General features: G+C 36.7%; 1 protein-coding gene across 1 annotated transcript; it reads left to right on the top strand.

Annotated features, from left to right (window-relative positions):
* Positions 1 to 932: 932 nt before the first annotated feature.
* Positions 933 to 19,754, top strand: LOC129278724 (metabotropic glutamate receptor 3-like). The gene is made up of 13 exons (XM_064111268.1): positions 933 to 1,673; positions 3,630 to 3,753; positions 4,253 to 4,581; positions 5,183 to 5,379; positions 9,261 to 9,499; positions 11,900 to 12,054; positions 13,625 to 13,817; positions 14,216 to 14,547; positions 15,045 to 15,170; positions 16,193 to 16,352; positions 17,140 to 17,349; positions 17,845 to 17,978; positions 19,637 to 19,754. Exons 1-13 carry the CDS (start codon positions 951 to 953, stop codon positions 19,712 to 19,714), a joined length of 3,000 nt encoding a protein of 999 aa, XP_063967338.1. The 5' UTR covers positions 933 to 950; the 3' UTR covers positions 19,715 to 19,754.
* Positions 19,755 to 26,448: the final 6,694 nt, after the last annotated feature.

The raw sequence follows: 26,448 nt of genomic DNA, 5'->3' as shown, positions 1-26,448 counted from the left end.
CAGGTGCCGAATATTTTCATTTCAGGAGCTCGAAGATCTGACAGCATTTGCTGAGATGTTGCTGATAAAATGAGGCATTCGGAGCAGTAATTTGTCAACTTAGATTTCGATGACGTTACTCCCAATTTAAAAAGTAAACAATGAAACGGCATGCTTACTAATGTCAATTTCTTATCATCCCCAGGGCCCTGAGAACGTTTTATGACTGGGGGTGATGATGCAAATTTGACAAGCCCCCCCCCCCAAAAAAAAAAAGAGAAAGGTTTCATTACAAAATGAAGGTCATTTTCGTCCCGAGAAATGATTTGACAATAAAAAAAAGGTTCCACCTACAAAGTGAAAGTAATTTTCGTCCAGAGAAATTTGACAAGCATAAAAAAAGAGAGCAGGGTTCTGTACAAAATGCAGGTCAGTTTGTTACATTTCTCCATTTTCCAGAATTATTGGGGGTGCTTTCCTACAGGGTCATCTCAATTTATCTTTACATTACTATTCGACGTAGGTGCATATATTTCTTCATTAAAAAAAAGTTTTATATAGGGAAATGCACAAGAAATGTTGTTATGAGCCAATATCCATGTTTGGTCGCTACGTTTGCCTCGGGGATCAATCCAAATAAGCCGTCGCTCTTTTGTGAAAATGCGCGATATTAAAAAAAAAGAAAAATAGATAAATCATCGCATTCTTATTTTACATTACAACATTTTTTTCTATTCAACTCTACATTTTTGCTGGGAACTATACTAGGAATGAACTTTATAACGAATACCACTCTGACATAGCGCCACGATCTGTACACCATGTTAAAAGCACTACCACCACCTGTTCATCGTCTATACCGTCCAAAGCTGTACGAGTGGCGCCGTATACCAAAACACCACCATCCAGTAGCAGTGTGTATCGCGCGGTGGCGCCTTCGATAGCCAATTCATTCAATACACACGAGTTGCATGAAAACTTGGCCTACACTCCTGCCTACTATGCTGGGGTGCAAGATCCCGTTGTTGATCGTTTTGCGATGTGATTTCTGCTTGTTTGAGACAACAACAGTTTTCAAGATGGTTTCGAAGAGGTTTCTATTCATCATTGCTACATTTCTGATCCATTTTAAAGACTGTAAAAGTGTAAAATTAACTCCGTCACCCGTCCAAAGTCGCTGGAATCACCGAGGGGATGAGGGGTTATATTTGCTGCCACACTTCGCCTTGCCCGGAGCGGGAGCGAAGGGGCAATCCGCTGCTACGTACGGCTCAAGCTACATGTATAACAACGCAGTGGAAGAATATCATTCACTGTTCCAAACATCACCGTTCCTCCCCAGTATCACGGGAGCAGAAACCTTGTTTCGCTTCTCATCACAAAATGGCCGTTCTCTGCCCCGCATCCGCCGCACAGCTGACTCACTGGAAAATCCATCGTCCACTGCCGATCTTCCGGAATCTGCCCAGGTTTTTGCAAGACAAGCTGGTGATTTTACCTTGGGTGGAAGCTTTGCAGTGAATCTTCCAGCTGGAGTCTTTCTGTGTGGGAGATTGTTGGAGCCTGCAGGATTGTGGGTAGAATCCATGATGTATGCCGTTGATTTGATCAACAACAGAACTGATATCCTGCCCAACCATAAACTTGGTTTTGAAATCAGAAATGATTGCTCCAATCAAAACAGAGTTTTGACGGTAAATAAAAGAAAAGTAAAAACAAATTCATATATGGCTTACATGGATGCAAGTTTCACCCTTACATGATGTCACTCTTGTCTTGTCTTGTAAATACTGCACTTGAACGCCTCAAAGAGGCTATAGACGTGCAGGCCATTCATGCAATATCGCTGCCGCTATATACTTCTTTTAGTAAGCATGTTTTTGCTCAGCTGTTTTTTTAATGCAGCTAGATCGGGTGCATTTTTAGTAGTTGAAGAAAGAGAATTCCACTCTACAATTGTCAGAGGGAATATTTGTAGCAATCCTTATTTGCTCTGATTATATTGAAGTTTATTAAAGTCATGGGACTGTCTGGTTATTCTGGTTGTTGGCCTGGAGGATGCTTTGGAATTGATTTGATTTATATATTACATGGAGTTATATTGTGTAATTCTTTAAACAAAAATATAAGCCGGCTACTTGTTCTCCTGTCTTGGAGAGTATCCCATTTTAGAATACTCATCATTTCGGTAACAATACTTGTGCGTTGATACTTGTTAGATACAAATCGGGTTGCTCTTTGAGTTTTTTCAAGTTTATCTTGGAGGTTTTTCTGGTGGAGATCCCACACAGAACAGCAATATTCCAGCCTAGGCCATACAAAAGTGTTGTAGGCGATATCTTTAGTTTGAGTTGAACCATTCCATAGATTACGTTTCAACAATCCAAGTATACTGTTTGCTTTGTTTACGGTTGTATTAATATGATTAGTCAAATTATTAGATAAATGAACACCTAGATAAGGATAGCTGTCAACGATGCCCAGTTCAGAGTTCCCACTCATTATCATTCACATGTATTGGTTGGCTAGTACTGTGTATTATAACAAAATGCATTTAAATAAATGGGCCTGGGCCGGGTAACTTTCATTGAAGAGCTTTTGCAAGAATCATCCTGAAATTTGTGAAAAAGTGTTCTAAATGAGGATAATTAAATACAGATTTTGTACAGATGTCATACATTTAGATTTGCACTCTTTAAATGCATTTAAGTAAATGGGCCTGGACATGAATTGTCAGAATAATTGCATGTACATAATATGTAGACCTCTCCACCCTTAACCGGGGGCTGATTACACGGAAGGGTCTTTCCAAGGACCGTCTTTGGTGTCGCCCATCTCTTTAACGATGCGCTATAAGCAGGGTGTTTCTGAAATTTATGATAAACGAATGAAATCTGTAAACTTGCTTTTAAATAACTTTACACAATTTCATGAGATATCACATTTTCTAAACAAATAATTTGTTTTCAGATAATTTATTTTAAGTACGTTTCATATGGCCCATTAGAAAATGGGCGACACAAAAGACGGTCCTTACAAAGACCCTTACATGCAATCGGCCCCGGGATTCCCATTTTCATATCTAAACAATGCACCGTGTAGATTTGTGTTTGCTATAACATTTCAAATTTGGACTTTCTATTGAGCTTTTATTGAGGTGGCTTATAAAATATTCCATTCAAGGCTGTCCTGTAATCAGTGCAAATTTATAGGCCTGTAGTAACCTTATCACATTTTAGGTTTTTGTGATTTAGGGGGCTTTTGATCATTCGTTGGTGTATTTTACTATATAATCGCATTTCGCTCCTAGGGCTACCCCTGAAAATATTGCCCCTTTTCCATGTTTTTGTTTTGTTTTCACACGATTCCATCCATTCTTCTGATCCTTGTTCTTGCTTGTGCTTTGGATTCAGCTACATGTAAATATCTCTGATTATTTCAATTCTCACTCTTGGACCTTGCTATCATTGATGTCTTGGAGGAAAAAGTATATCGACCCAAAGCATCTTATGATTTCTACAAAATAAACAATATGTATATTCAGCATACTTGTTGATTCATAGGAAACTAGATAATCGGCGCCTCATAAAAAATATTATTTTTATTGTTATTAATGTGAATACATTCGTATTTTCTTTAACATCATTCAGGAAGCCTTGAACTTCGTGGAAAAGGCTCAGCCCAGCAACCAATGTCCCCTATCAGACAGCCAAACCATTGGGGTTGTAGGAACTGGGTCAAGTTCTACATCTATTGCCTTGGCTACACTCTTGGGTAGGTATTGAAAGGCATTTCTGGTCTGATGTGTTTCATCATAAATGTACATGATTTAACAATTAATGTCAAAATATGATGATGATAGTGCAGCCACTGTACTCTAGCTAATTATTGAAATTTAAACCATGGATCCATAGTCAATATTGGAGTTCTTGGAGAGAGGGAAGCAGAGGGTTATAAATCTATGTTTTCTCATTCTTTATAGAAAAACTATAATATCAGAATTCAAATCTAATGGAAAACAAGAAAAAATTATATTTCACATCACTTTGAATTACCACTAGTGCCATTTGAATGCTCCCCAGAGAGAGGAAGAGTGCATTCATTGTGTGCAGGCAAGCCAGATGACCAAGGTCTATGAACTGCCTAGGCCCAAGACTTTCTGGTGTATTAATTACGCACTATATAAAGCAGAATAGTAGTATAATATTAAAACAGCAAATTTATTTTAAAAAGTGAGTCTATATTTTTGCATAATCACTGTTTACCACCATAGGTCTGTTCAGTATTCCTCAAGTCAGTTACTCTGCTACCAGCCAACTCTTGAGTGACAAACAGCTCTACCCCTATTTCCTGCGAACCGTTCCCTCTGATGAAAGCCAAGCTCGAGTCATGGCCGACCTCGCGGCCCTCATGAATTGGAACTATGTGGCCATCCTCTTCTCTGCAAACAGCTACGGTGGGCCAGGCCGCAAAGCACTCTATGAAAACCTGGATGCCAAGAATGTGTGTATCGCACAGGAATATGCCCTCGGAAGCGAGAGTGCTGCTGCTGTACCGGTTGAAGAGGTTGTGGCGAATCTGAAAGCAGATCCTAAAATACAGGTAGGTAGTTTATCCTCAAAATTGCCATTAGCTTCATTTACTGGGAGTCTCGTGGAATTTTGTGTTAGGAAGTTGACATGTTTTATTGGATTCCATGAAGTCAGGCTTGTGATGGTGTAGAGAGAAAGAAAAGCAAACACTATGCTTACAATATGGAGCACACAAATATGATTTATTTTTGAGAGAATTTTACTTTAGAAGAGAAAAATTACAAATTTTCTGCATGATCTGGTGAAAGAAATATGCATGTGTTAATGATCATTTTCTCTCATTGATAGAAGCTCAACTCGGGGCCTTAATTAATTTTAGGCCATGGAAGGCAATGACTGGACGTTTATAGTTGGAGATTAGTTGTGCCCTCTTTTACGTTTCCCATACAAGATTTGCCCCAGAAAAGTGGCCTTGCATTTAAAATTCAAAATTCCAAACTCTGTAAAAATGCTTTCCCCATTAAGAAGATTCTGAATTTAATTCTCTCTTGGTAGATGAACTGCAATCCGAATATCGTGAAAATATGTGTCTTCTTTGGAGACTCTAAGATGTCAATGTGCATTCCCTAGGAAGATTCTGACCTAGACTCTATCTCTCTCTGTTCATCCAGGTTATCTTCACCTTTGCTGGAAAGACGGACATCAACTCCGTCTTGAGGGAGGCCAAAGCACAAGGCCTTACCGGACGGGCCTGGATTGCAAGTGACTCTTGGGGTGATTCTCTCTCTGTTGTCAGTGGCTTTGAGGACATTGTTTCAGGGTTGGTTGGCATTGTACCGAAAGCAATGATTGATCCTGGTCTCAAAAGGTAGGTTCGAGTGTAAATGTCTTTGATAACAATCTTTTTTTTTAAAGAGATAAATTCCCCCAGTTGGTAAACTTGTGAACAAAGTTCAGTGCATACCAGGCAAACATATGCACATGGGTAAATAAGGATGCACCCTTTAATATGCAATATATCCTGCATAAGTTGTTAAGCCCCCCCCCCCTGAATTTTTGATTGGGTTCAGTACAAATTGTCAATTTTGCATTTACTGAAACAGTAGAAATAGCCCAGGTTCAAAAGATTATTTTTTCTTTATGCATGCATTCCATCTCAAATTAACATACATGTACATGTATGTCTCAATGTCATGTCTTGATTTAAAGAGTTGATTAGGTCAGAGAGCCGGAGATAATGATCATGCAGGCATTGAAACTAATATACGTACTGTACAAGGCTCTGTATACAAAGTCATGGCAGTGGATGTGGATATACTGTTGATTCACTTGATTGGCCTTGATTCTTGTCTGTGCACTTTTAAATATTTTGTGTTTGTGATTTAATTCTTAAAGAAATATTCTCCAAAGAAAGTTGTTCTTGCTCAAAAGTACATTGAAATCTAAGGTCTGATATACCAAAACATGTACTTAAGAAATGTGCCCCAATAGGTGTTCGATTGCTCAAAGTACATTGAAATCTGAGGTATGATTTTAATATCAAAACATGTACTTCAAGGAATTTTCTTTCATTTTCACAAAAAAAGTACTGTAAGTCGATCTCCACCTTCGTCCAAGCCACATGAACAGATCCTGTTGGTTCTGCACACTTTGTGGATACCTGACTACATGTACATCCCCCCTTCCTCATTTAACATTCAAGAATAAACTGTCTTCTTCTATTCAGAAGATTCTAGCAGCAATTCCTGGGTGATCTTGTTTTATTATTTGAAAGATTACGATAAACAGGATCTTGTTTAAATGGACTGCCTGGTTTCAGGGCAGTGTGTTAATCCCTTCATCTTTTGTTTGTTAAATACCATACATGTACAAGCACAAAGTGCTGATCAATAGTAAAATAGACTGCAAACTTTAAACACTCTTTTACTTTTGGTAGTAATACCTCGGTCACATTTGCTCTACGGCGAGTCAAAAATAGCTGTTTTATTGGTTTTAATTCAAACCGCCTATATGTGTAGCTAGTACGAACAAATGTTAAAACAGCTGTTTTCGACTCGCCGTAGAGCAAATGTGACCGAGGTATTATACTCTGTAGGTTAGGTAGGGGACATGTTATGTCGGTCATTCCATCGGGTTGGGTAAATTTTTGTGACATGTATCAGTTTGTCACATTTAAACTACTGCAGACAAATATCTCCCAATGATCATTGAGCAAAAAAAAAAAGGTATCCCACTAACTAGGTTCACCAATGAGAGTATCAGACATCATGATGTACTGTATTGCGATAACAGACCTGAGAGTCTATAGTGCCAATGATATGAAAGTGATGGCCTTGTAAATAGTTAATTTGAACTACAACAAAGCTGGAAAAGAATTCAAGATCAAACGTGAATCTACATGAAGAGTATTGGACACCTTCCTCACATTGACTTTAAAATAGCCACATCTGATCGATGTGATCTTAGGCTTAGCTATAAACATGTACATGTAACTTGTATTTTTTTACCCAACCTGATGGAATTACCGATCTGAATCTGAATAGTTAGTAAGTCTGCAAAATGAAATGAAAATCATTGACACACCTGCACAATTAAACTTGATTTAAAGAGCAGTGCACTGTGTGTGGAATGGCTTATTGGGGATGTTTTAGATTTGATTTAATAAATGTTTTGAAAGGAGGGTTATTAACAATTCTAAAGGAAGAGGTGCTTATTCCAGTCCCTTAGCAGTCTTAGATTAGGATGATCCAAATTTATGCACTTTGATAATATTCTCAAAAGAGAAATTTGGACTAATTTCGAGTTTGAATCCATACACTGTACTTCTATTGAATGTTAGCCGTTTCTTTCAATTTATTCTATATTCATGTCAAACATAAGTTACCAAGGAATACATTGAAATTAATTTCATACCCAGGTTAATTTCTGTTCTCATCTATTCTAGAAAAAAATGAAACCAAGAATATAATATACATACATGTATATGCTTTATTTAATTTCTTTAATTTTTTGAATAGATTGCCATAAGGCAATTATTATATTACCCCTAAAGGCATTTTGTCAAATAAAAATCCCACATGTTTTTATGAAAGAGCTAGGAATCTACATAATGTATGTTGTATATCTTTCACTTTCATGGATAGAATGTTTTAGATGAAGTGAAAGCCCACTACATGAAAAAGGCAATAAATTATGCTGTGCCAAATATCATTCTGATATCAATTGACAATTACTTCATAATCAACTTATTGAGCTGGTCATTGCTGTCTGATGTATTAAAATGAGTGCTAAATACTAGTATGATTGAAGCTCTACGCTAGCATACCTACATGTACATTAGGGGCGGGCAGGAGACAGAGTGTCCCCCGCCGGCCTTGACAGAATTTAGAAACTGAAGATATTTTGTTTTAGAAATTCCTGTAGCAATCAATGATTATTTATTTTTCTCTAATACATTGTACATGAAGCAGAATATAGTGTTCCCAAACATGGTGATGACCTTTGACCTCTTATTGCTTGTCAAAGTATTTTGCTCCTCCCGATGAGGTTTTGCCAGGTGCATGTACATACAATGCTGACCAGTTGGATTTATCAATGTTATTGTTAAATACTGGGTACGTTTTTCATATTTGTTTCTTATATTTGATTTTGTAACATTCCTATCTAGCAGGTTCTCATAAAAAAGTCACATACATGTAGCTATAGGCAAGTGCTAAACTGTAGTACATGCATGTGTATATACAGTACCTTGGATTTGTTTTTACTTTTTGCTTGATATGAATGAATGCAATTGTAAGCAGCTAGTAATAAGAGGTAAATTAATTCTAGAGAAGGGAGCAAAGTCCATTGTCCCTAACATGTACTGGATTTGGACTACGTAAATAATTAAATTGGATTACCATGCACTGTGTAATCTTATTAGAGTCTATTCATCTGGCAAAGAGAAGGAAGTATGATGTGTATTGTGTACATGTACAGTGAATGGCATGAGATATGAGAGAGGATTCTTTTTGGTAGATTCATGCATTAAATTTAATTCTCTTTTTGATGATTACATGTACAATAATGAATGAAATTAATTATATGTTGATATGGAAATGCCTGAAAATTGTTCATGCTCTCTAAAGTGCATTGAGGCATATCTTTACCATTTTGATTTGGGCCAGACAAGCAAAGTTTATTATTATCACATAATTATATCATAACAAAGGAATGCACCGAAATGACAACTGCATGTAGCTGCAGTTGCTGGAGAATTCTTATTCCAGGGTAGAATTTAGTCCTAATCTGCCCAAATTGAGATTTAGCTATTGCCTATATTTACAGTGTATACCTTATCGTGTATACTACAGTACATTCTTTTATGGACTCCTTGAATTCTTGTGTGGTACATCATATACATGTACATCATTTGGAAGATGCCAGAACTATAATGATGATGTGATATTAGGTCTGTTTTTTAATAATGAGTTTATCATGCTTGTTCCTCTACAAAATTTCTCAAGTGCCATATTTTGAGATTCTAAACCCCCAAAACAAAATAAATGATACCCTACTGTACATGTGCATGCATGTGTAAACATGATGCCTCAAACTTAGAATTACTCACATTTCTGCTTCAATATCCAGAAGCATATTCTCTGTGGGATTTTAAGCCAACATAGTCATTACAATTTAAACTTTCACATTTGGGTGCTGTAAATAATTTGAGAAAATCATGCTGGTTTCATTTTATTTCATTGCATACAGATACCTAGCAGCTTTGGACCCCTACAAGAACACCCGCAACCCCTGGTACCAGCTCACTCTGGGATCATATCATGATTGTACCTTTGATGTCCCAAACGAAGACACACCTCCCTGCCATGGCAACGAAACCTTTGCATCGATGCTAGATTCTCGGGGTGAAGGGGGTTGGACATCTTTTATCATTGATGCGGTCAATTCTCTAGCTTTTGGCTTGCATGATATGCTTTATGAATGTGAAGGTAACAAATACTTATCCATCAGTAATACCCCACTAAGTCTTTGCCACTGGACTGTTTTTTTTTATATATAAGAAGTGTCACATATTTGCCCTATTTTTCATAGATCAATTGTTCAATTAGTATACTGTAAATGTACATGTATCGCAAACTATATACAAAGTAATTACAGTTAGTTACCTCCACCCAGATTTTTCTAGCTCCTTTTTTATTTTTTAATTTTTCCTCAAAAATTCAATAATTAACAATATGAATCGCAACTCACATCTTCATCACCTTCATCTGCCCGTTTTCGATAAACATATTCATATTTATAAAACAAATTCTAAATACTTTTAAAGTACTGTATTAAATATGTTTTCATCATTTATTATCTCTCAAGATTAATAAAGGATGAGCCTGCCATCAATTTTGGCAAATGAACAATATAGATGTGACTAAAATGAAATAATTCATAAACAGCCATGTACTGTTCAAGTCTAGTCTGACTAAAAAGGAGACTTTTGCTATCCTTTTGAATAGAAAGATGGATTTCATCTGGGAATTTGAAAAGCAATTTATATAAAGAGATGTGTTTAGCCACAAAGAGTGTTTTTAACAGCATTGAGTTATAGCGAGCCGATAATCACATTATTGCTCCTAGATACCACCACAAGGGATGAAACTACCATTATCAATTGCTCCTCCAGGGCTTTGTTGCCTTGACAACTGCAGACATGCACCAAGAATTAACAACAACTGCCCTAGCCATTTTTTTTAAAGTATATACAAGTATTATTTCAAAATAATCACACTCTGTGTTAGGTCATTCACATAAATGGCCAGCATCCTCCTGCATTTTCAAAATGGGTAGATTGTGAAGTTGAGAAAGTGGAGTCATTTTTTTTTTTTTTTTTTAAACAGAATACTGCATTAACAGTTTTTGTGTATTAAAAAGGCAAACCCAATTTTCATATATTTTTGTGAGTAAAATGCTAATACATATATGTTGACAAAAGATGAATTGGTTTTTGTCTCGCCTGCATAGCAGAGCGAGACTATAGGCGCCGCTTTTCCGACGGCGACGGCGGCGGCGACGGCGGCGGCGGCGGCGGCGTCAACATCAAATCTTAACCTAAGGTTAAGTTTTTGAAATGACATCATAACTTAGAAAGTATATGGACCTAGTTCATGAAACTTGGACATAAGGTTAATCAAGTATTACTGAACATTCTGCTTGAGTTTCAGGTCACATGACTAAGGTCAAAGGTCATTTAGGGTCAATGAACTTAGACCATGTTGGGAGAATTATTTTCAAAATCTTAACCGAAGGTTAAGTTTTTGAAATGACATCATTACTTAGAAAGTATATGGACCTAGTTCATGAAACTTGGGCATAAGGTTAATCAAGTATTAGTGAACATCCTGCTCGAGTTTCAGGTCACATGACCAAGGTCAAAGGTCATTTAGGGTCAATGAACTTTGGTCAAGTTGGGGGTATTTGTTGAATTACTATCATAACTTTGAAAATTTATGGATCTAGTTCATGAAACTTGGACATAAGGTTAATCAAGTATTAGTGAACATCCTTCCTGAGTTTCAGGTCACATGGCCAAGGTCAAAGGTCATTTAGGGTCAATGAACTTTGGCCAAGTTGGGGGTATTTGTTGAATTACCTTCATAACTTTGAAAATGTATGGATCTAGTTCATTAAACTTGGACATTAGGTTAATCAAGTACCACTGAATATCCTGTGCGAGTTTCAGGTCACATGACCATGGTCAGTGGTCATTTAAGGTCAATGAACTTTGGCCGTGTTGGGGGTCTTTGTTAAATTACCATCCTAACTCTGAAGGTTTATGGATCTAGTTCATAAAACTTGGACATAAGAGTAATCGAGTATCACTAAACATCCTGTACAAGTTTCAGGTCACAAAACCAAGGTCAAAGGTCAGTTAAGGTCAATAAACTTAGGCCATGTTGGGGTAATTGCCATCATAACTTTGAAAGTTTATGGATAGAGTGAATGAAATGTGGACATGGGTGTATTTGACAAGTCTTAAGTCACCGTTCAAATGTCATCTATGGTCAATGAACGTGGTATTATGTCATTATATGAATGGTGTGTTTGTGAATGATTATTTTATAGTAGTTTTCAAAGTAAGCACTGCTGCTATATTAAATTGCGTAATGCAGGCGAGACTGCCAGAGGCGTTCCACTTGTTTATCACTCAAAATTACAATGTGAAACTTAGCCTTTGATCAATGTCATGATTGCCATCTTCTTATGCTATGATTAAAAAAAAAAGTCAAGATTGGCTGCCCTTAATTAATGCTTGTGTTTATTCTTTGTTTGTTAATATGTTGATCACGAAACTCAATAAAGCACTCAAGTTTTAATTCTCTGTTTTTTTTCTTCAATAGGACCATCATGCCCTGATGTGAATGCCAGTGTCCTTAACACTGAAGAATATTTCCAGTATGTCAAGAATGTTACCTTCCAAGGCCTCACTAACCCATCTTTTGGGTTTGATGCCAACGGAAACCCGCTTGCCCAGTATTATATTAATAATCTTCAGGTATAAGCAAATTCTATTAGATTTTTTTTGTATATACTAATGTTTGATTATATTTATAATATGTTTTCTTTCTATTAATAGTTAATCATTTGCCATGTTATACGTTATAATTTTGTTTTCATTATTTATTTATTAATGTTAGGTTATAATAGAATAAAATATAAATATTTTGACTAATACACATTGATAAAAATAGATTTGATGTTTTTCCCGGAGTATTAAACCAAGTCAAACCTTTAGAAGGAAATTAATTTCTCTCTAATAAAAAGAGGAAAAAGAAAGCAGTCTGTGTTCAAAATATATCATAGAAGAAATGTATCTGACTCATCAGGGTCCGTTTTACAGATAGTTTCAGTTGATCCAATCTACCACAACTATGTAAAGCCAGCATATAAAATGCATGTTTGTTCAAAATGTTTTCTAGATATGATGTACTACTCATACATTCATCAATGTCTTGACAATTAAGTGAACTCCTCTTTGTTTACAAAATGACATTGTGCAAATTTTATGTAGGAAAAATTATGACATTGATGGATTTTCACGTAGTTGAGGTTGATTGGATCAATCACAACTCTTTGTAAGAGTTGTCTGATGTCAAGTGACCAAAAGACTTGCACCTTCATTAGAACATCGACCTATTACGAATGGACATTCAACGAGTGCATTTTATGACCACCACCTGTTTCCAGCTGTCAAAATCGCTGTCTAACCCTTAACTTTCTCTTTACGCGTTTTTTACGACGACCGCCCGGGCGATTGTTTACACAAGCTCCTTTCGGCCATTGATCGTCACCGATCGATCACTGGCCCTCTTTCGACCAAAGACGGTCATGTTTTAGCCCCGATTGCCAATAGGGAAAGTCTCTCCATTACCTAGAATGCAATGCGCAATTCATATCCGGTTTTTCAGTACATTATTTTAGGCTGTCTATAATGTGCGATTGTCGTCTGACCATCAAAAAAAATCCTGTTAAATTTCATCAATCCTGTGGAATTTTATGCCCAAATGAAAATCAACTTCTGACCGAAGGTAAGCGCTACTATCGACATCAATACTGTCCGAAAAAGATGCATTTTTAACGTTTTTCCGCACATTTCTCCGTCGAATTTCAACTGCTTTTTGCTGTAGATATACGGATCTGCAAGGTGATGTCAATGCATTTCATGTGCGGTTGTTTGCGATGTACGTAAAAAATATGTTTATGCACGCCAGTTTTCTTGTTTCTGCTATCATTTTCATAGCGCTAACGTTCGCTGCTGTGCGTTGCTTTTGATAAAGTGAACGAACAACATCGCAATGGGTAGGAGCAGCGTACAATTGATTTCCGCTGTCCATCAGTGAGAGCGTGTTTTACGACCGGCTTAATGGGCGTCAGCTGCCAGCGCTCTGTTTATAAAAGGATTAGCGGTGACGGTCTTCGGCCCAAAGGAGGGGATTCGTTGAATGTCCATTCGTAATAGGTCCATGATTAGAAGCAGGACTGATGTAATGAATATAATCTGAAAATCTTAGAAGGAAATGTGACATCAGCAATTATTGATCCTACTGTTCTTGCTGATTTTCCAGGAAACTGATGGGGACTACGAGTTCAAGGAGGTCGGAAGCTGGGACCCCTTGAAGAAATTCACATGGAGCGACAAGATTATCTGGTCAAGTGAGGGCGCCGTCCCAGTCTCTCGCTGCTCTGTGGACTGTCCGCCAGGGTCGTATATCGTCAGGGAATCCATCACTTGTTGTTGGGATTGTGTCAAATGTGAAGGTGTGTTATGGTTCCATTGCTTTGTTTGTTGAAATTCCAAAAGTTGAAAAACATTAGAATCTTACAAGAGAAATGAATATAAAAGAAATGACTTAAGAAACCTTAAATTGCTGAACAGAAATTAGCTTCGTGCTCATTGTTTTAAATCTAATGCGATGATCATTCTAAGCCATACTATATTTGAATACAAACAAAATTAAATCCCAAATGTTAAGATAACGATTTTTCACCTGTAAGCTTATTGTAAAGTATATTTGTAAAAATTACCAGTAACACAAAAAATTAAATTTCATAAGAAACATTGTTAAAAATTTGATTTCTGTTAAAAAATTATATTCACTGAAAACATAATTGGAATTGCCTTTAACTTCAGCAATTTTTTAATTATTTGTTTGCAGCTGGCAGTATCAGCACTGCAGAAAACTCAGAATCTTGCCATCCCTGTGAGGCGGGAGAACGGACCAACTCCAACCAGACATTATGTATCGTAAAACCCATACAGTATCTCGAGTGGACCGAGCCATTGAGCATCGCACTTAGCATCTTTGCCATTCTGGGATTTCTGAGCGTGGTCATGTGTTTTGGTGTATATGTCCATTATCGTCACACGCCGACGATTAAAGCAACCAGTACGGAGCTGAGTTACATTCTCCTGACGGCGATCACAATGACGCTCGTCTGTATCTTCTTGTACCTCTCAAAGCCAACGGATCTTATGTGCAATTTGCAGGTTAGATCATCTCCAAGCGGTGTTGTCTGTCATTTTCTTTTAATCTGTCCATTTGTCTATCTGTCTGTCCTTCTATTTCTTGGACTTCTCTTTTTATTTGTATGTGGGTTAATCTGTTCTCTTTATGTTCCTCACTTTCTGTGCATGTACTTAAATTTTTGTCTGTCTGTCTGTCATTCTCTTCTCTGTTCTCTTTTTGTTTGTCTTTTTTTCTGGCTGGACTTTTCTTTTTGTCCCTATCTTATTTCTGTCTGCCCGTACTTTTTTGTTCTCTTTCTGTCTCCTCTCTGTCTGTTCTAATCGTACCTAGTCCCCTCTAAAATGCATGTGAACTTTATTTTTCTCTTTCCTTTTTTCCATCCTCTTCTTTCTTTCGAAGTCTACATGTATCTGTTGTGATGTACTCTCTCCCATTTCCACTCACATCTTGAACGATGCATCCTAGAAAAAAAAGGAAACCCATAGTCTGTATAATTTATTTTTTGCTCATACTACAGATCAGTGTTCTTGGGTGTAGCTTTGCCCTCTACGTCGCCACCCTCCTGACAAAGACCAATAGGATCTCAAGAATCTTTAACCGTAAGCTTTCCCAGGGCAGACCATCGATGTTCCTCAATATCAAGGTAAAAAATATTAACCATAAAGCTATACATGCACATAAGTTTTTATAAGGTACTTTAACCCATTGCTTCCTTGAACCAGGAAGTCCCTATCTATCCTTCGGAGAATTAGAGAATTCAGTAGTCAACAGATATCTTGCCTACTGGAACTAGGTTTTCCAAATCCTACTGTGTTAAATGTTTTAAATTCTCTTGAATTCTCTTAAATAATCATGATAATGATTTAATAATTCATATCTTTCATGTTGTGATGCTTGCTGTGCTTGTTTGGTATTACCCGGGCCAGTATTAACCCCAGTCATACATGTAGCCGGGTAGCCAAAGTATTTATACCTGGAGAATGGCACTTGTAGATAGTTGTCTTATATGTACCAAAGAAAACAAGTTCTATGGTGTATAAGAACTCAAGTTCTTGTGATTCAAAGTCCATGGTCTTATCCATAACACTTCCATAGGAATGAATTAGTTTGTTTCCAAAAACAAACAATAAAATGCATAATTATAACAGAGCTGATTTGTGATACATTTGTTTGGTAAATGGTAAGTTCTGCTAGTGATATGCAGAGTCTTTGTTAAACTACTGACAAATCAAACACACTTGGGTCATTCTTAGTCACATGTGTGACTGAAATCATGACAAATCTTGACTTTAATTAGTTACAAATCTAAAAGTTTTAGAGAATAGGACTAACCATGATGATTTTGAAAGTTGAATTTCATGCTTCTGTGTGAATTCACACATGTGACCCACTTCTTTTGACCTCTGACCTTAAACCTGAATATTGGAGACAGCAGAAAATATTTCCAAATGAAAGCTGACTACACATGTTAATCTTTTATAACATTTAAATGACTAAATCTCTATAAACTTTTTAGATTTATAACTAATTAAGTCAAGCTTTGTCATAATTTCGGTCACACACTTGACCAAGAATGGCCCACTTCATACATTAATCGTGATCTAAGCATGAACATCAAACGTTTAACAGTATACCATTTTATCTCTCCTTGTCTCTCCGGTGCAGTATCAGGTGATATTTGTGATGGTCATCGTGTTGGTCCAAGCTTGCCTTCAGATTCTTCTGAGTCAGAAGTTCCCACCTGAAGCAATCTATGATTACTCCTACCCTGACGTGACTACTCTGGTCTGTAAGGTTAACATCCTTAGCTCCATCCTGGCATTCTGTAAGTCATCTTCGAGGAAGACAATGAAGTATTTGTAATATTCATTGATATCTCTTAGATTGTACTTTCTTTTGAAGGCCATTTAGTGCTTTGTTTTCTGATTTGAATGGTCTCACAAGAAATGATCGATGATTACTCCTACCATGACGTGTCTACTTTGATCTGTAGGAGTGAATGACATCCTTGGTTTTATCTTAGCATTCTGTTAGTTGTCTCCTAACATGTAGAAGTAAAGAAAGAAAATATCCCTTTATGGCCCTAGCACTTTGACTCCCGAGTCAAATGGTTCCTCTTGAAACCATCCATGATTACTCCTACATGTTGGTGTTGAAAACAGCTGCAACGCAATTGCATATACTGTAGTTTACATTACTGAAAATAAAATGAAGAGCAATGTGTGAAAATATTTTTTGCTATGATGAATTAATACTAATGAACTTGAAGTCAAGATAAGTATAATTCCCTGGCACTTAATAATCAGAATTCTCCAACTCCTCTAAAATAATGTTATTATATTAATTGTCTTTGAGGGTTCCTGGAATATAATGTCTGCAAAAGCTTTTCATATTTCCTTAAGTGAAATGTGAAGGCAATACTCTATATTTCAAATTGAATTATTATCATTTATTATTATTAAATCTTTAAGATAAGATGAATGTGATACAGTTGTCTTTATCATGTGTAACAATATTTGCTTTCATTTTACAACCCCCCCCTCCATCTCCCTCCGTCCCAACTCCCCCATCTCTCTCAACCCTATCTCTCTCTTTTCCTTCTTGTTTTTCAGTCTACAACCTTCTTCTAGCCCTTTTGTGTAGTTTCCAGGCATTCCGCATCCGTAAGCTACCCGGCCAGTTCAACGACTCCCGTGGGATCTGTTTCTCAATGCTCACCTTCTGTCTCCTGGCATTCATCTTCATTGCTACGTCATTCACCACTGCTGGCAGGCTGAAATCTCTGATTAGCGCCCTCTCTTGTCTCGCTTGTGCTTTCTCAGGTATCTTCAACCTTAAATAATAATTAAGCTATTCTGGGATAGAGATGCATTGTGTATAATGGTGGTCAGGGCCTCCTGCATTACATCTAGGATAAGCTCTTCATGTAACACAGACTGTTATTTACTGTTCATATGTTAGAAAGGTATCACTAACACATGCCTGAATATAAATTTGTTGGTATCGTCAATTTCATGATTTTCTGCAAGTAAAAAAAGAGTAACATTCCAAAGAATTGAGTGTGACCCAATTTTTTTTAATTTTTTATTCCCAGTAATTAAAGTGTTCTTTATAACATGTCACCTCAATGGTCAGATCATACTCAAGGGATTACAGACTATTTCAGACCAGAATTTAATGTGTTAACAACATCTAATTCAAATCTCTCTTGAGTTGAACAGATTTCTGTGCAGAATCACCTTAAATACAAAGATGAAATGTACTATATTAATTCAGTTTTATTTCATTATTTTTTCCCGGTTATTCAAAATTTGCAGGAATCATCTGCATGTTCGTACCCAAGATATGGATCGTGTGTTTCAGACCGGAGCTGAACATTCGTCAGTCGACGCTTCGAATTCCGGGGTTATCATCCCTCAACACGATCACTGGGACTGTCAATTCTGACAGGGTGAGTGATGAAATTATATAAAACTTATAGGCCCGTATTCTGAAGTTGGGTTTAACTTAAACTCAGGTTTAAAGTTGTGGTTTAAGTATGGACAGCCAATTGTTATATAAATCACTAACAGTAGGGATATAATATTTCAGCTCATTTGGCTCTCAAATCATTCATAATTGTCTAGGAAGTATATATAGATTATTGTCTTCACCATCGATGAATCAGGAAGAGCACAGCAAACATAAGAAATGTGCAACTTAATTAAAAAAATTGATACTTTTGGCTGTCCATACTTAAACCACAACTTTAAACCTGAGTTTAACTTAAACCTGACTTCAGAATACGGGCCATAAGGGTTATGAGTAGGTCATTGAGGGGGGGGGGGGAGGAGGGGTGGGGATGGTCTCATAACCCATTTGTGACAGACAGCCCAGCCCATAACATTTGATATGGAGTTACCAAAATTGTAACAGGTACATGTATACTAACAAAGACAGCTACAATCGTTGACAACACATTAATCCAGTCACTGTCTGTTTAAAGGAAAGAGATACGTAATATCCTTAAACTGGTGACATGAGGAAAAAACAATTCCATGCAAATTGACTATCATTTTATATAGTTTGTTTTTTTATTAATCAGATACTTGTGAGAAAAATGCAACAATGAAACAAAAATTTTGTTGCTATTTTAAAGCAGAAAATCTGATCGAAGAAGGCTGCATTGCCAGTTCTGTATTGTACATGTATATGTTCTGGGTGACAATATTACTGCTAACATAATAGCAATTAATAGTTATACATATCAGGGTATGTATCAGTTATACATATACAGTACTCATAGTCCTTTTGATGATATTCTTATATACATGTACATTTATTGGAGATGCATGGTAATAGGCAATTTTAGCACTGTTTATTCAAATATACACCTGATGCAATATTATTACAAATTTAACAAAATAACTATTCTTTTCATGGTTCTATGTGATATAACCTTTGTGATATTTCTTCTGACATAGTTGTTCGTTGTCTATTTTCTCTTTAATACTCCATGCAAGTTCCAAGATAGATAATTGACATTTTCTTGTCTTCATTTTCTTATATTTAATAGCCCCCGGCCCCCCCCCCCCAAAAAAAAAAATAGATGCTGAATAAGTGTATTGATCCTGCACAATCTATCTTCTTCCCTTTTCAACTAAATGTAATAAAATATATATGTTTTTTTTGTTATGCAAACTAATAACTTTCTGATTGTACCGTGAATGTTTAATTATCTTGTCTTAATACATGTAAAACTTTCAACCTCTAACTTGAAATGTTGTCTTCCCCAAAGCAAAGTACAAGTTTTGGTACAGTGTGATCTAGTTTACTTTTCTGTAGATCTTTCGATATTCTATCACTTTTAATCATAGAAATTGTACAAGCATATTTTTTTATCAATTGCTGATAATTCAATGTTTTTAAACCTTTGAAATGCTGACTCTAACAAAAACTCTCAATAACTTCTCAAATATTCTTGAATGTATATGCACTGTATGTGATCCAAGTCACATATAAGTACTTGTACTGTACATGTACTTCCCTCTAAAACTAAAAGTATGCATGTTTTATATTGTTATGGCATGTTTTCAAAGTATTCATTATTCTTTTATGTGACATGTCTAGCGAAATGCCAGGAGGAATGCTGTTATTGTATTACCGGTAATCTTTTCTCACAAATCGTCATCATCATCCATTATGTAGAAAGTTCCAGTAGGGGAGATTGGGGAGATTAGGGAGATTCTACATAGAAGATGACGTTTATTGGGATAAATGTTGTGCTTTGTTCTGTTCATTCTGTTTATTCTTTTTTTTTTCTTGCTCTTTTTTTTCTTTCCATATCTCTGGATTTCCTGTTTGTCAAGTTATCTTTGTTTTGTTGGCCTACTTTGGTTTATTTTTCTCTCTCTTCTTTCTCTTTCTATACCTGTCTCTGTTTGCCAATTGATATGTTTTCTCTTTGTAAGTCCCTGTCTGTCTGTCTGTCTCTCTCTCTCTCTCTCTTTCACTGTCGTTCTGCCAACATAATTGCTTAAGCGACAATGACTACGATGGAAAATATAAATATGTTTCTATTTCTACTTTTTGAATCGGAAAATGATGTACATTATTTAACTTTTCACTTTATATCTTTTCTTTAATGTCCGTTTCCATTGTTACTTTTTCTTCTCTCTGAAAGTCCATCAATCTAAAAAAAATTATGTTTTGTTTTGTCTTAACTCTCAAATTTGTATTAAAAATTTTGAGGTTATAATGTTTATTTACATGAACTGTGAAATACATACCAAAAAGCCAAATAAATGTTTGGTGTATAAAGCCAATCCCTCATGATTAATATAACAAGTAGCAGGAGGTATTAAAGGTAAATTGTGACATTGGTTTATTTCAAAACTTTCTTTTAGATTTCACTCTTCGCTTTTCAAAATACTCATAAACAAGTTCTGAGTCCATAAAATGTATTGCATTGGCCAAAAGAACTGTTTTTATTCTCAAAAAAATATATAAAGAAGAGAAATTTTGCCAAGTGAGCTTTCTTTTGATGCAGATTTTGAAATTGATATAAAAAATGAAGAGCGCCACCTTGAGACCAAATGACATCAATACCTGCTCATGAATATTCATGTCCATCGCCTCTGCGCTTGTCTCACGTGCCGATCTGTATACCGGCTATACAGTACAGTATCGGATTGAACGGCGGAGTCTGTTTGCGACTTTTTCATTCATATCCTGTAGGAGCGTGTGCATTCGCGCAGTCCCTCGACGGCAAATTAAATAACTTGGAAACAACCAAGGAACTTTTTTAAATGACCATCATAATAATTGTGATGTTATGCACGTTGTTTTTCAAATCGCGGAGAATAGGTCCTACGTACATCTTGATATCTGGGCAGAGTACCAGGTACCGAGAGACGGCTTCCTTCCCTTTCCTTGCTTTTCATCTTTGCTTCGTTTCTCTAGCTGTATTTTTTTTTCTTTACTTGTCCAGGGTATGAAGGGAGGGAGAATTATGGTTGCTTGTGAAAGGGCTATTCTTATTTTTTTTCCCGTTTTTTATTTCTATTTTATAATTATATTTACATACGCATTTTTGTTTCGATTCCGATTCACTGAATCGTTATCAATTTCTTCAGGTTCTGTATTTTGATTTGTTCATTATTATAACGTGTTGTAACATTTTTTTTAAAGGAAAAGGAAATCATTTTGTATTGAACTAGCTTTGCCGCCATTCTTCATTATTTTGCTTTGTGCGTTATATAGGCCTATAAGATGCTCTTTCTCTTCCAGTGATTATTTGTCAATATACTGCCTCAATGTATTTATCACAAAAAAATGACAAATACCGCGTGGCCTATGCCTTTTTTTTTAAACAATATATTCTGGGGCGGATCCAGCTTTCACTAATAACGGGGCCGGGGTGAACAATATTTTCATCCACATTTTTCCCGATCGATCGGCAGCTCAAAGCTAGTTTTTGTTGGAATCTATAGTCGTAACAGTACTAAACCCTATAAAAAATGCGAGCGTGAGGTATTATTTTCGGACTGTGTATTGTGTCCTGAAAATTGATCTGAGCAATATGATCATTAAACAATTAAGATGCACACTGACGGATAAGGTGCTCAAAAATTTGAATAAGTAAAGGCCTATTTAGTTCCCTTGTTCGTTTTACTATAAGCCCTTCAACAATGTTTCCGTGTTTTGTATTACATTGATCAGTTAATATTTCTTTATGTCTCATACTATTTCGATATGAATTATACCTTGTCATTGTACTTGTTACTATGATTTTATATACTAATAACTCTGAACTTGTGAACCTGTTTAACCATGACTGAATGAATAAATCAATAAATGAATTGGTATAGATGAATATATGTTCCATCGAACAGGCAATGCGAACACAAAGCGCGGGCTAAATTGTTTTTATACTTGTGTAGTGACATGATTGGCTCCCACCCCTCCCCAAGTCTGAATTCCCCTCACCTTTTTTTATTCATTCTTCCTCTTATATTCCCCCCCCCCCTCTGCTTTCGTTCATATTACTTTGCGCCGCCAATATCGGGGGGGGGGGGCGTAACGTCGGCCTCCTGGATCCGCCTATGATACCGGTGCGTAGGTCTGTATGTTATAACCATGTAACATCGATCCCCCTCCAAGTTTCTCTTTGCATTTTTCTTTTCAACTTGTTATGGTAGTATACTGAACAAGAACAAGTATGACGTCTCCTAGGTGCCTCTCCCTCCACCCACTCCTCCTCGGTCCGCTGCATGTGCTCGGATAATAAAATTACGTACTTATCATGGTGATATATATATATATAATAAAATTGCAAATTTTATTGCAAAAACTGCATTACTCGTGAATTTGTGTTTCGCATTTCTGATGTCTTATTAAATATATATATATATATTCGAGGACATACAGCTAGGCGGAACTATTTGGGGGAAGGGGTCTTCCATCTCTGTGTGATTCCGAAGTTCCGATGATGGTTCAGAGAATGTACTTCATGCAAAATCACGTTTTGGCATGACCTCTCAGCGCTGGGCATATCGACGGACAAAAAAATGCAAAAATGTGATGGATCGAAATGGTAAAAAATATATATTTTAAAGAAAACCATCGTTATAAAATGCAGTCATACCAACATATTTTTGTTAATACCAGTTTGAACTTAGATAAAAATTATAACCCGAGGCTATATTAGCAGCAGGGGCGGCGGAACCGGGGGGCGGCAGGGGCACTTAACCCCCTACATAAAAAAATCCCAGTAGGAAAAAATGCCTTTTTTAAATGGAGAGTGCACTTATTTCAAAATGATGTACATGAATGTCCCTTTTCAAAATAAAATACCCTTTTTGAAGTCAAACGATACATTTTAGGTTGGAAATCACAAAATTTTTGGCTCGCGCTTCGCGCCCACATCATTTATTTTTTAGGAAGGCACTCACTTTGTTTTGGTTACAACTTGTGCTTATAATGTTCAATTTTCAGGTTTAAATGTCACAAATCTTCAGCTCGCGCTTTCCGCTCGCATCAAAGGTACACATTATGTTCTTGGTTTCAAACTGCTTAGAATATCCAGTTTTCAGGTTGAAATATTACAAATTTTCGGCTCGCCGCGCTTCGCATCAATTATTATTTATTAAGACACACAATTAAGTTCTTGGGTTAAAAAAGTGCTTAGAATGTCCAGTTTTCTGGTTGGAATATCGCGCTCGCGTCCATTCTTCAATTAGATGCACATCTTTTTCATAACAAAATTGCTCGGAATGTTTGATTTTCATGTCTTATTAGTCATGTTAGTACAAGCAATGTCTAGAATTTATAGCTCGCGATTTGCGCTCTTAACACCTCGCAAGAATGCTCTTTTAACAATAATTTGCGCGATTTGACCAAAAAGCGGCGAGTTTCACAACTTCAGATTTGAAAATGTTCAAACTGTTTGCTTGCTACGCTCGCTCCCGGAAAAATAAAGCCTAAATAGATATTTTATCAATCAGAAAAGACTTTAAAAAGGTTTTGCTCAATTTAATTACTACAAAACGCACAACTACTTAACACAGATGATAATCTCATGGTGAAAATATAAGTTTGCATAAAAAATGCAATTTTTTGCATATAAGTGCCTTTTTTCGCTTTGTCCCCCCCCCCCAAAAAAAAAAAAAAAAAAAAAAAAATTGAAAATACGTTCCGTCGCCTATGATTCCGTCACCTATGGCACTCGCTGGTATTTGAATATATCATCATTTACACCCTCTCAAAGAAAGCAGACTTACTTTTGCCCTTTATTTTGCCCACAATGGAACTTACAGGAAAGCATATCAAACAGGATGCAAATGGAGGTCTATTCAGCCGGACGTTATTATACGCTTTGGAGTTTGGATTCTTGTTTGCCTAGAAAACGTAAAGTATTTCAAGAGTTTTTATATTTTCATTACATCTTTGTCCTTATTTCTCTATATCCGTAGCTCTACCATGTGCGTATTCGGGGGCGCCAAAATAGGGAGAAAAGGGAAGGAAAGAAAAGGGGTTGACGAATTGCTGTTTGACATGGGGGGGGGGGGGGGGTGGATGCGCCGAATTGATGTTCAACCTAGAGTATGTATATAGCGGGCGCCGAATTGATGTTCGACCTAGGATGTGCCAAATTGATCTTCATCCTAGGGGGGGGGGGGGGGCGAATTAATGTTTTACCTCGGGGCGCCGTATAGATGTTCGACATAGGGGCACCGAAGGGCACCGAAATGATGTTTAACCTTGGGGATGGGGCGCCGAATAATTTTTTTCTATATACGGTTGTCGAGTTGCTGTTTGACATATAGGGGCGCCGAATTGATGTTCAACCTAGGGGGTGCCGAATGGATATTCACCACACGCCAATTTGATATTTGTCTCGGTGCATCAAATTCAGGTTCAATTTACCTAGGGAGGGGAGGGGGTGCCAAACTCATGTTTGCTCCCATCAATTACCAATCATGTTCATGATTACCAAAAGTGCCTAGAAAGTCCTAATTTTAGATCAGAATATAAAAACAAATTCATCCTACTCTTCGCATTAATTGTTTAGTAAGGTGGCGATCCTGTTCATGGTAAGATAAGTGCTTAGAATGTCTGACTTTGTATCAAAATATATAGATTTTTATTCAGCTCGCGCTTCGCGCTCGCATAAACTGTTTTGTTACTGATCATCCTTTTCATGATAACCGAAAATGCTTACTCAAATGTCCAAATTTTAGGTAAGAATATGAAAAAAATTTCATCTCGCTTTTTGCGGACGCATCAATGTTTAGTTAGATGACAATCCTGTTCGTGATTACCAAAAGTGCTTAGAATGTCCACATTTTAGGTCAAAATATCAATCACTTTTTAAGCTCGCGCTTCGCACTCGCACAAATTTACGAGGTCAGAATATCAAAAAATTTGAACTCGCGCTTAGCGCTCGCATTAATTATTTAGCTATATACCCATCCTGTTCATGGTTATAAAAAGTGCTTATGATGTCCAGTGTTGGATTGGGAATTCAAAAATTGTCAGTTCGCACTTCGTGATCGCATAAAATGTTTTGTTACTGATCATCCTTTTCATGATAACCGAAAATGCTTACTCAAATGTCAAAATTTTAGGTAAGAATATGAAAAAAATTTCATCTCGCTCTTTGCGGACGCATCAATGTTTAGTTAGATGACAATCCTGTTCATGATTACCAAAAGTGCTTAGAATGTCCACATTTTAGGTCAAAATATCAATCACTTTTTAAGCTCGCGCTTCGCACTCGCACAAATTTACGAGGTCAGAATATCAAAAAATTTGAACTCGCGCTTAGCGCTCGCATTAATTATTTAGCTATATACCCATCCTGTTCATGGTTATAAAAAGTGCTTATGATGTCCAGTGTTGGATTGGGAATTCAAAAATTGTCAGTTCGCACTTCGTGATCGCATAAAATGTTTTGTTACTGATCATCCTTTTCATGATAACCGAAAATGCTTACTCAAATGTCAAAATTTTAGGTAAGAATATGAAAAAAATTTCATCTCGCTCTTTGCGGACGCATCAATGTTTAGTTAGATGACAATCCTGTTCATGATTACCAAAAGTGCTTAGAATGTCCACATTTTAGGTCAAAATATCAATCACTTTTTAAGCTCGCGCTTCGCACTCGCACAAATTTACGAGGTCAGAATATCAAAAAATTTGAACTCGCGCTTAGCGCTCGCATTAATTATTTAGCTATATACCCATCCTGTTCATGGTTATAAAAAGTGCTTATGATGTCCAGTGTTGGATTGGGAATTCAAAAATTGTCAGTTCGCACTTCGTGATCGCATAAAATGTTGATAGATACTCATCCTGTTCTTGATTGCCAAAAGTGCTCATAGATTTTTTTCCCCTCAAATTTTAGGTCAGAATATAAAAAAAATTCAGCTCACGTTTCGCGCTCGTATCAATAATAATTGTTTAAATAATTCATATACATATCATGTTCACGGTTGCAAAAAGCGTAGAATGTTTGATCGGAAAACAGATGAAAATATCCCCCTCCCCTATTGGCGAAAGCTGGATCTAGCCCCGGTTAAGAAATTACAGCTCCCGCACATAATTTTAGTATGGTCTACCACTCTGATGAAAAGTTGAACTAAATTGAAACCCCAAAACGCTTAAAAATTCTATGCTTTCTGGTCGCATTTATTCTTTTCAAGAAGTGGATACAACTTTGATCTTTTTTTACATGGACACACTATGGACACATTAAAAAAAATGATCTTCGATTGCCTTTTTCACGTGGTTGTGGAATAAGACAATTCAAAATGCATTTAGGCACTTTGATTGCCTGAGTGGTCGGGTCGGGGTGCAATTTTCCGAAAAGTTCACAGGGGCGCAAAAATAGTGACCCCCTCGTGGTGCAAAATCCTGGATATGCGCATGTCCGTCGGGCA

This window comes from Lytechinus pictus, chromosome 16 (genome assembly GCF_037042905.1).
Source record: "Lytechinus pictus isolate F3 Inbred chromosome 16, Lp3.0, whole genome shotgun sequence".
NCBI classification, from domain to species: Eukaryota; Metazoa; Echinodermata; class Echinoidea; order Temnopleuroida; family Toxopneustidae; genus Lytechinus; species Lytechinus pictus.
This window is presented reverse-complemented; position numbering and strand designations above follow the sequence as displayed.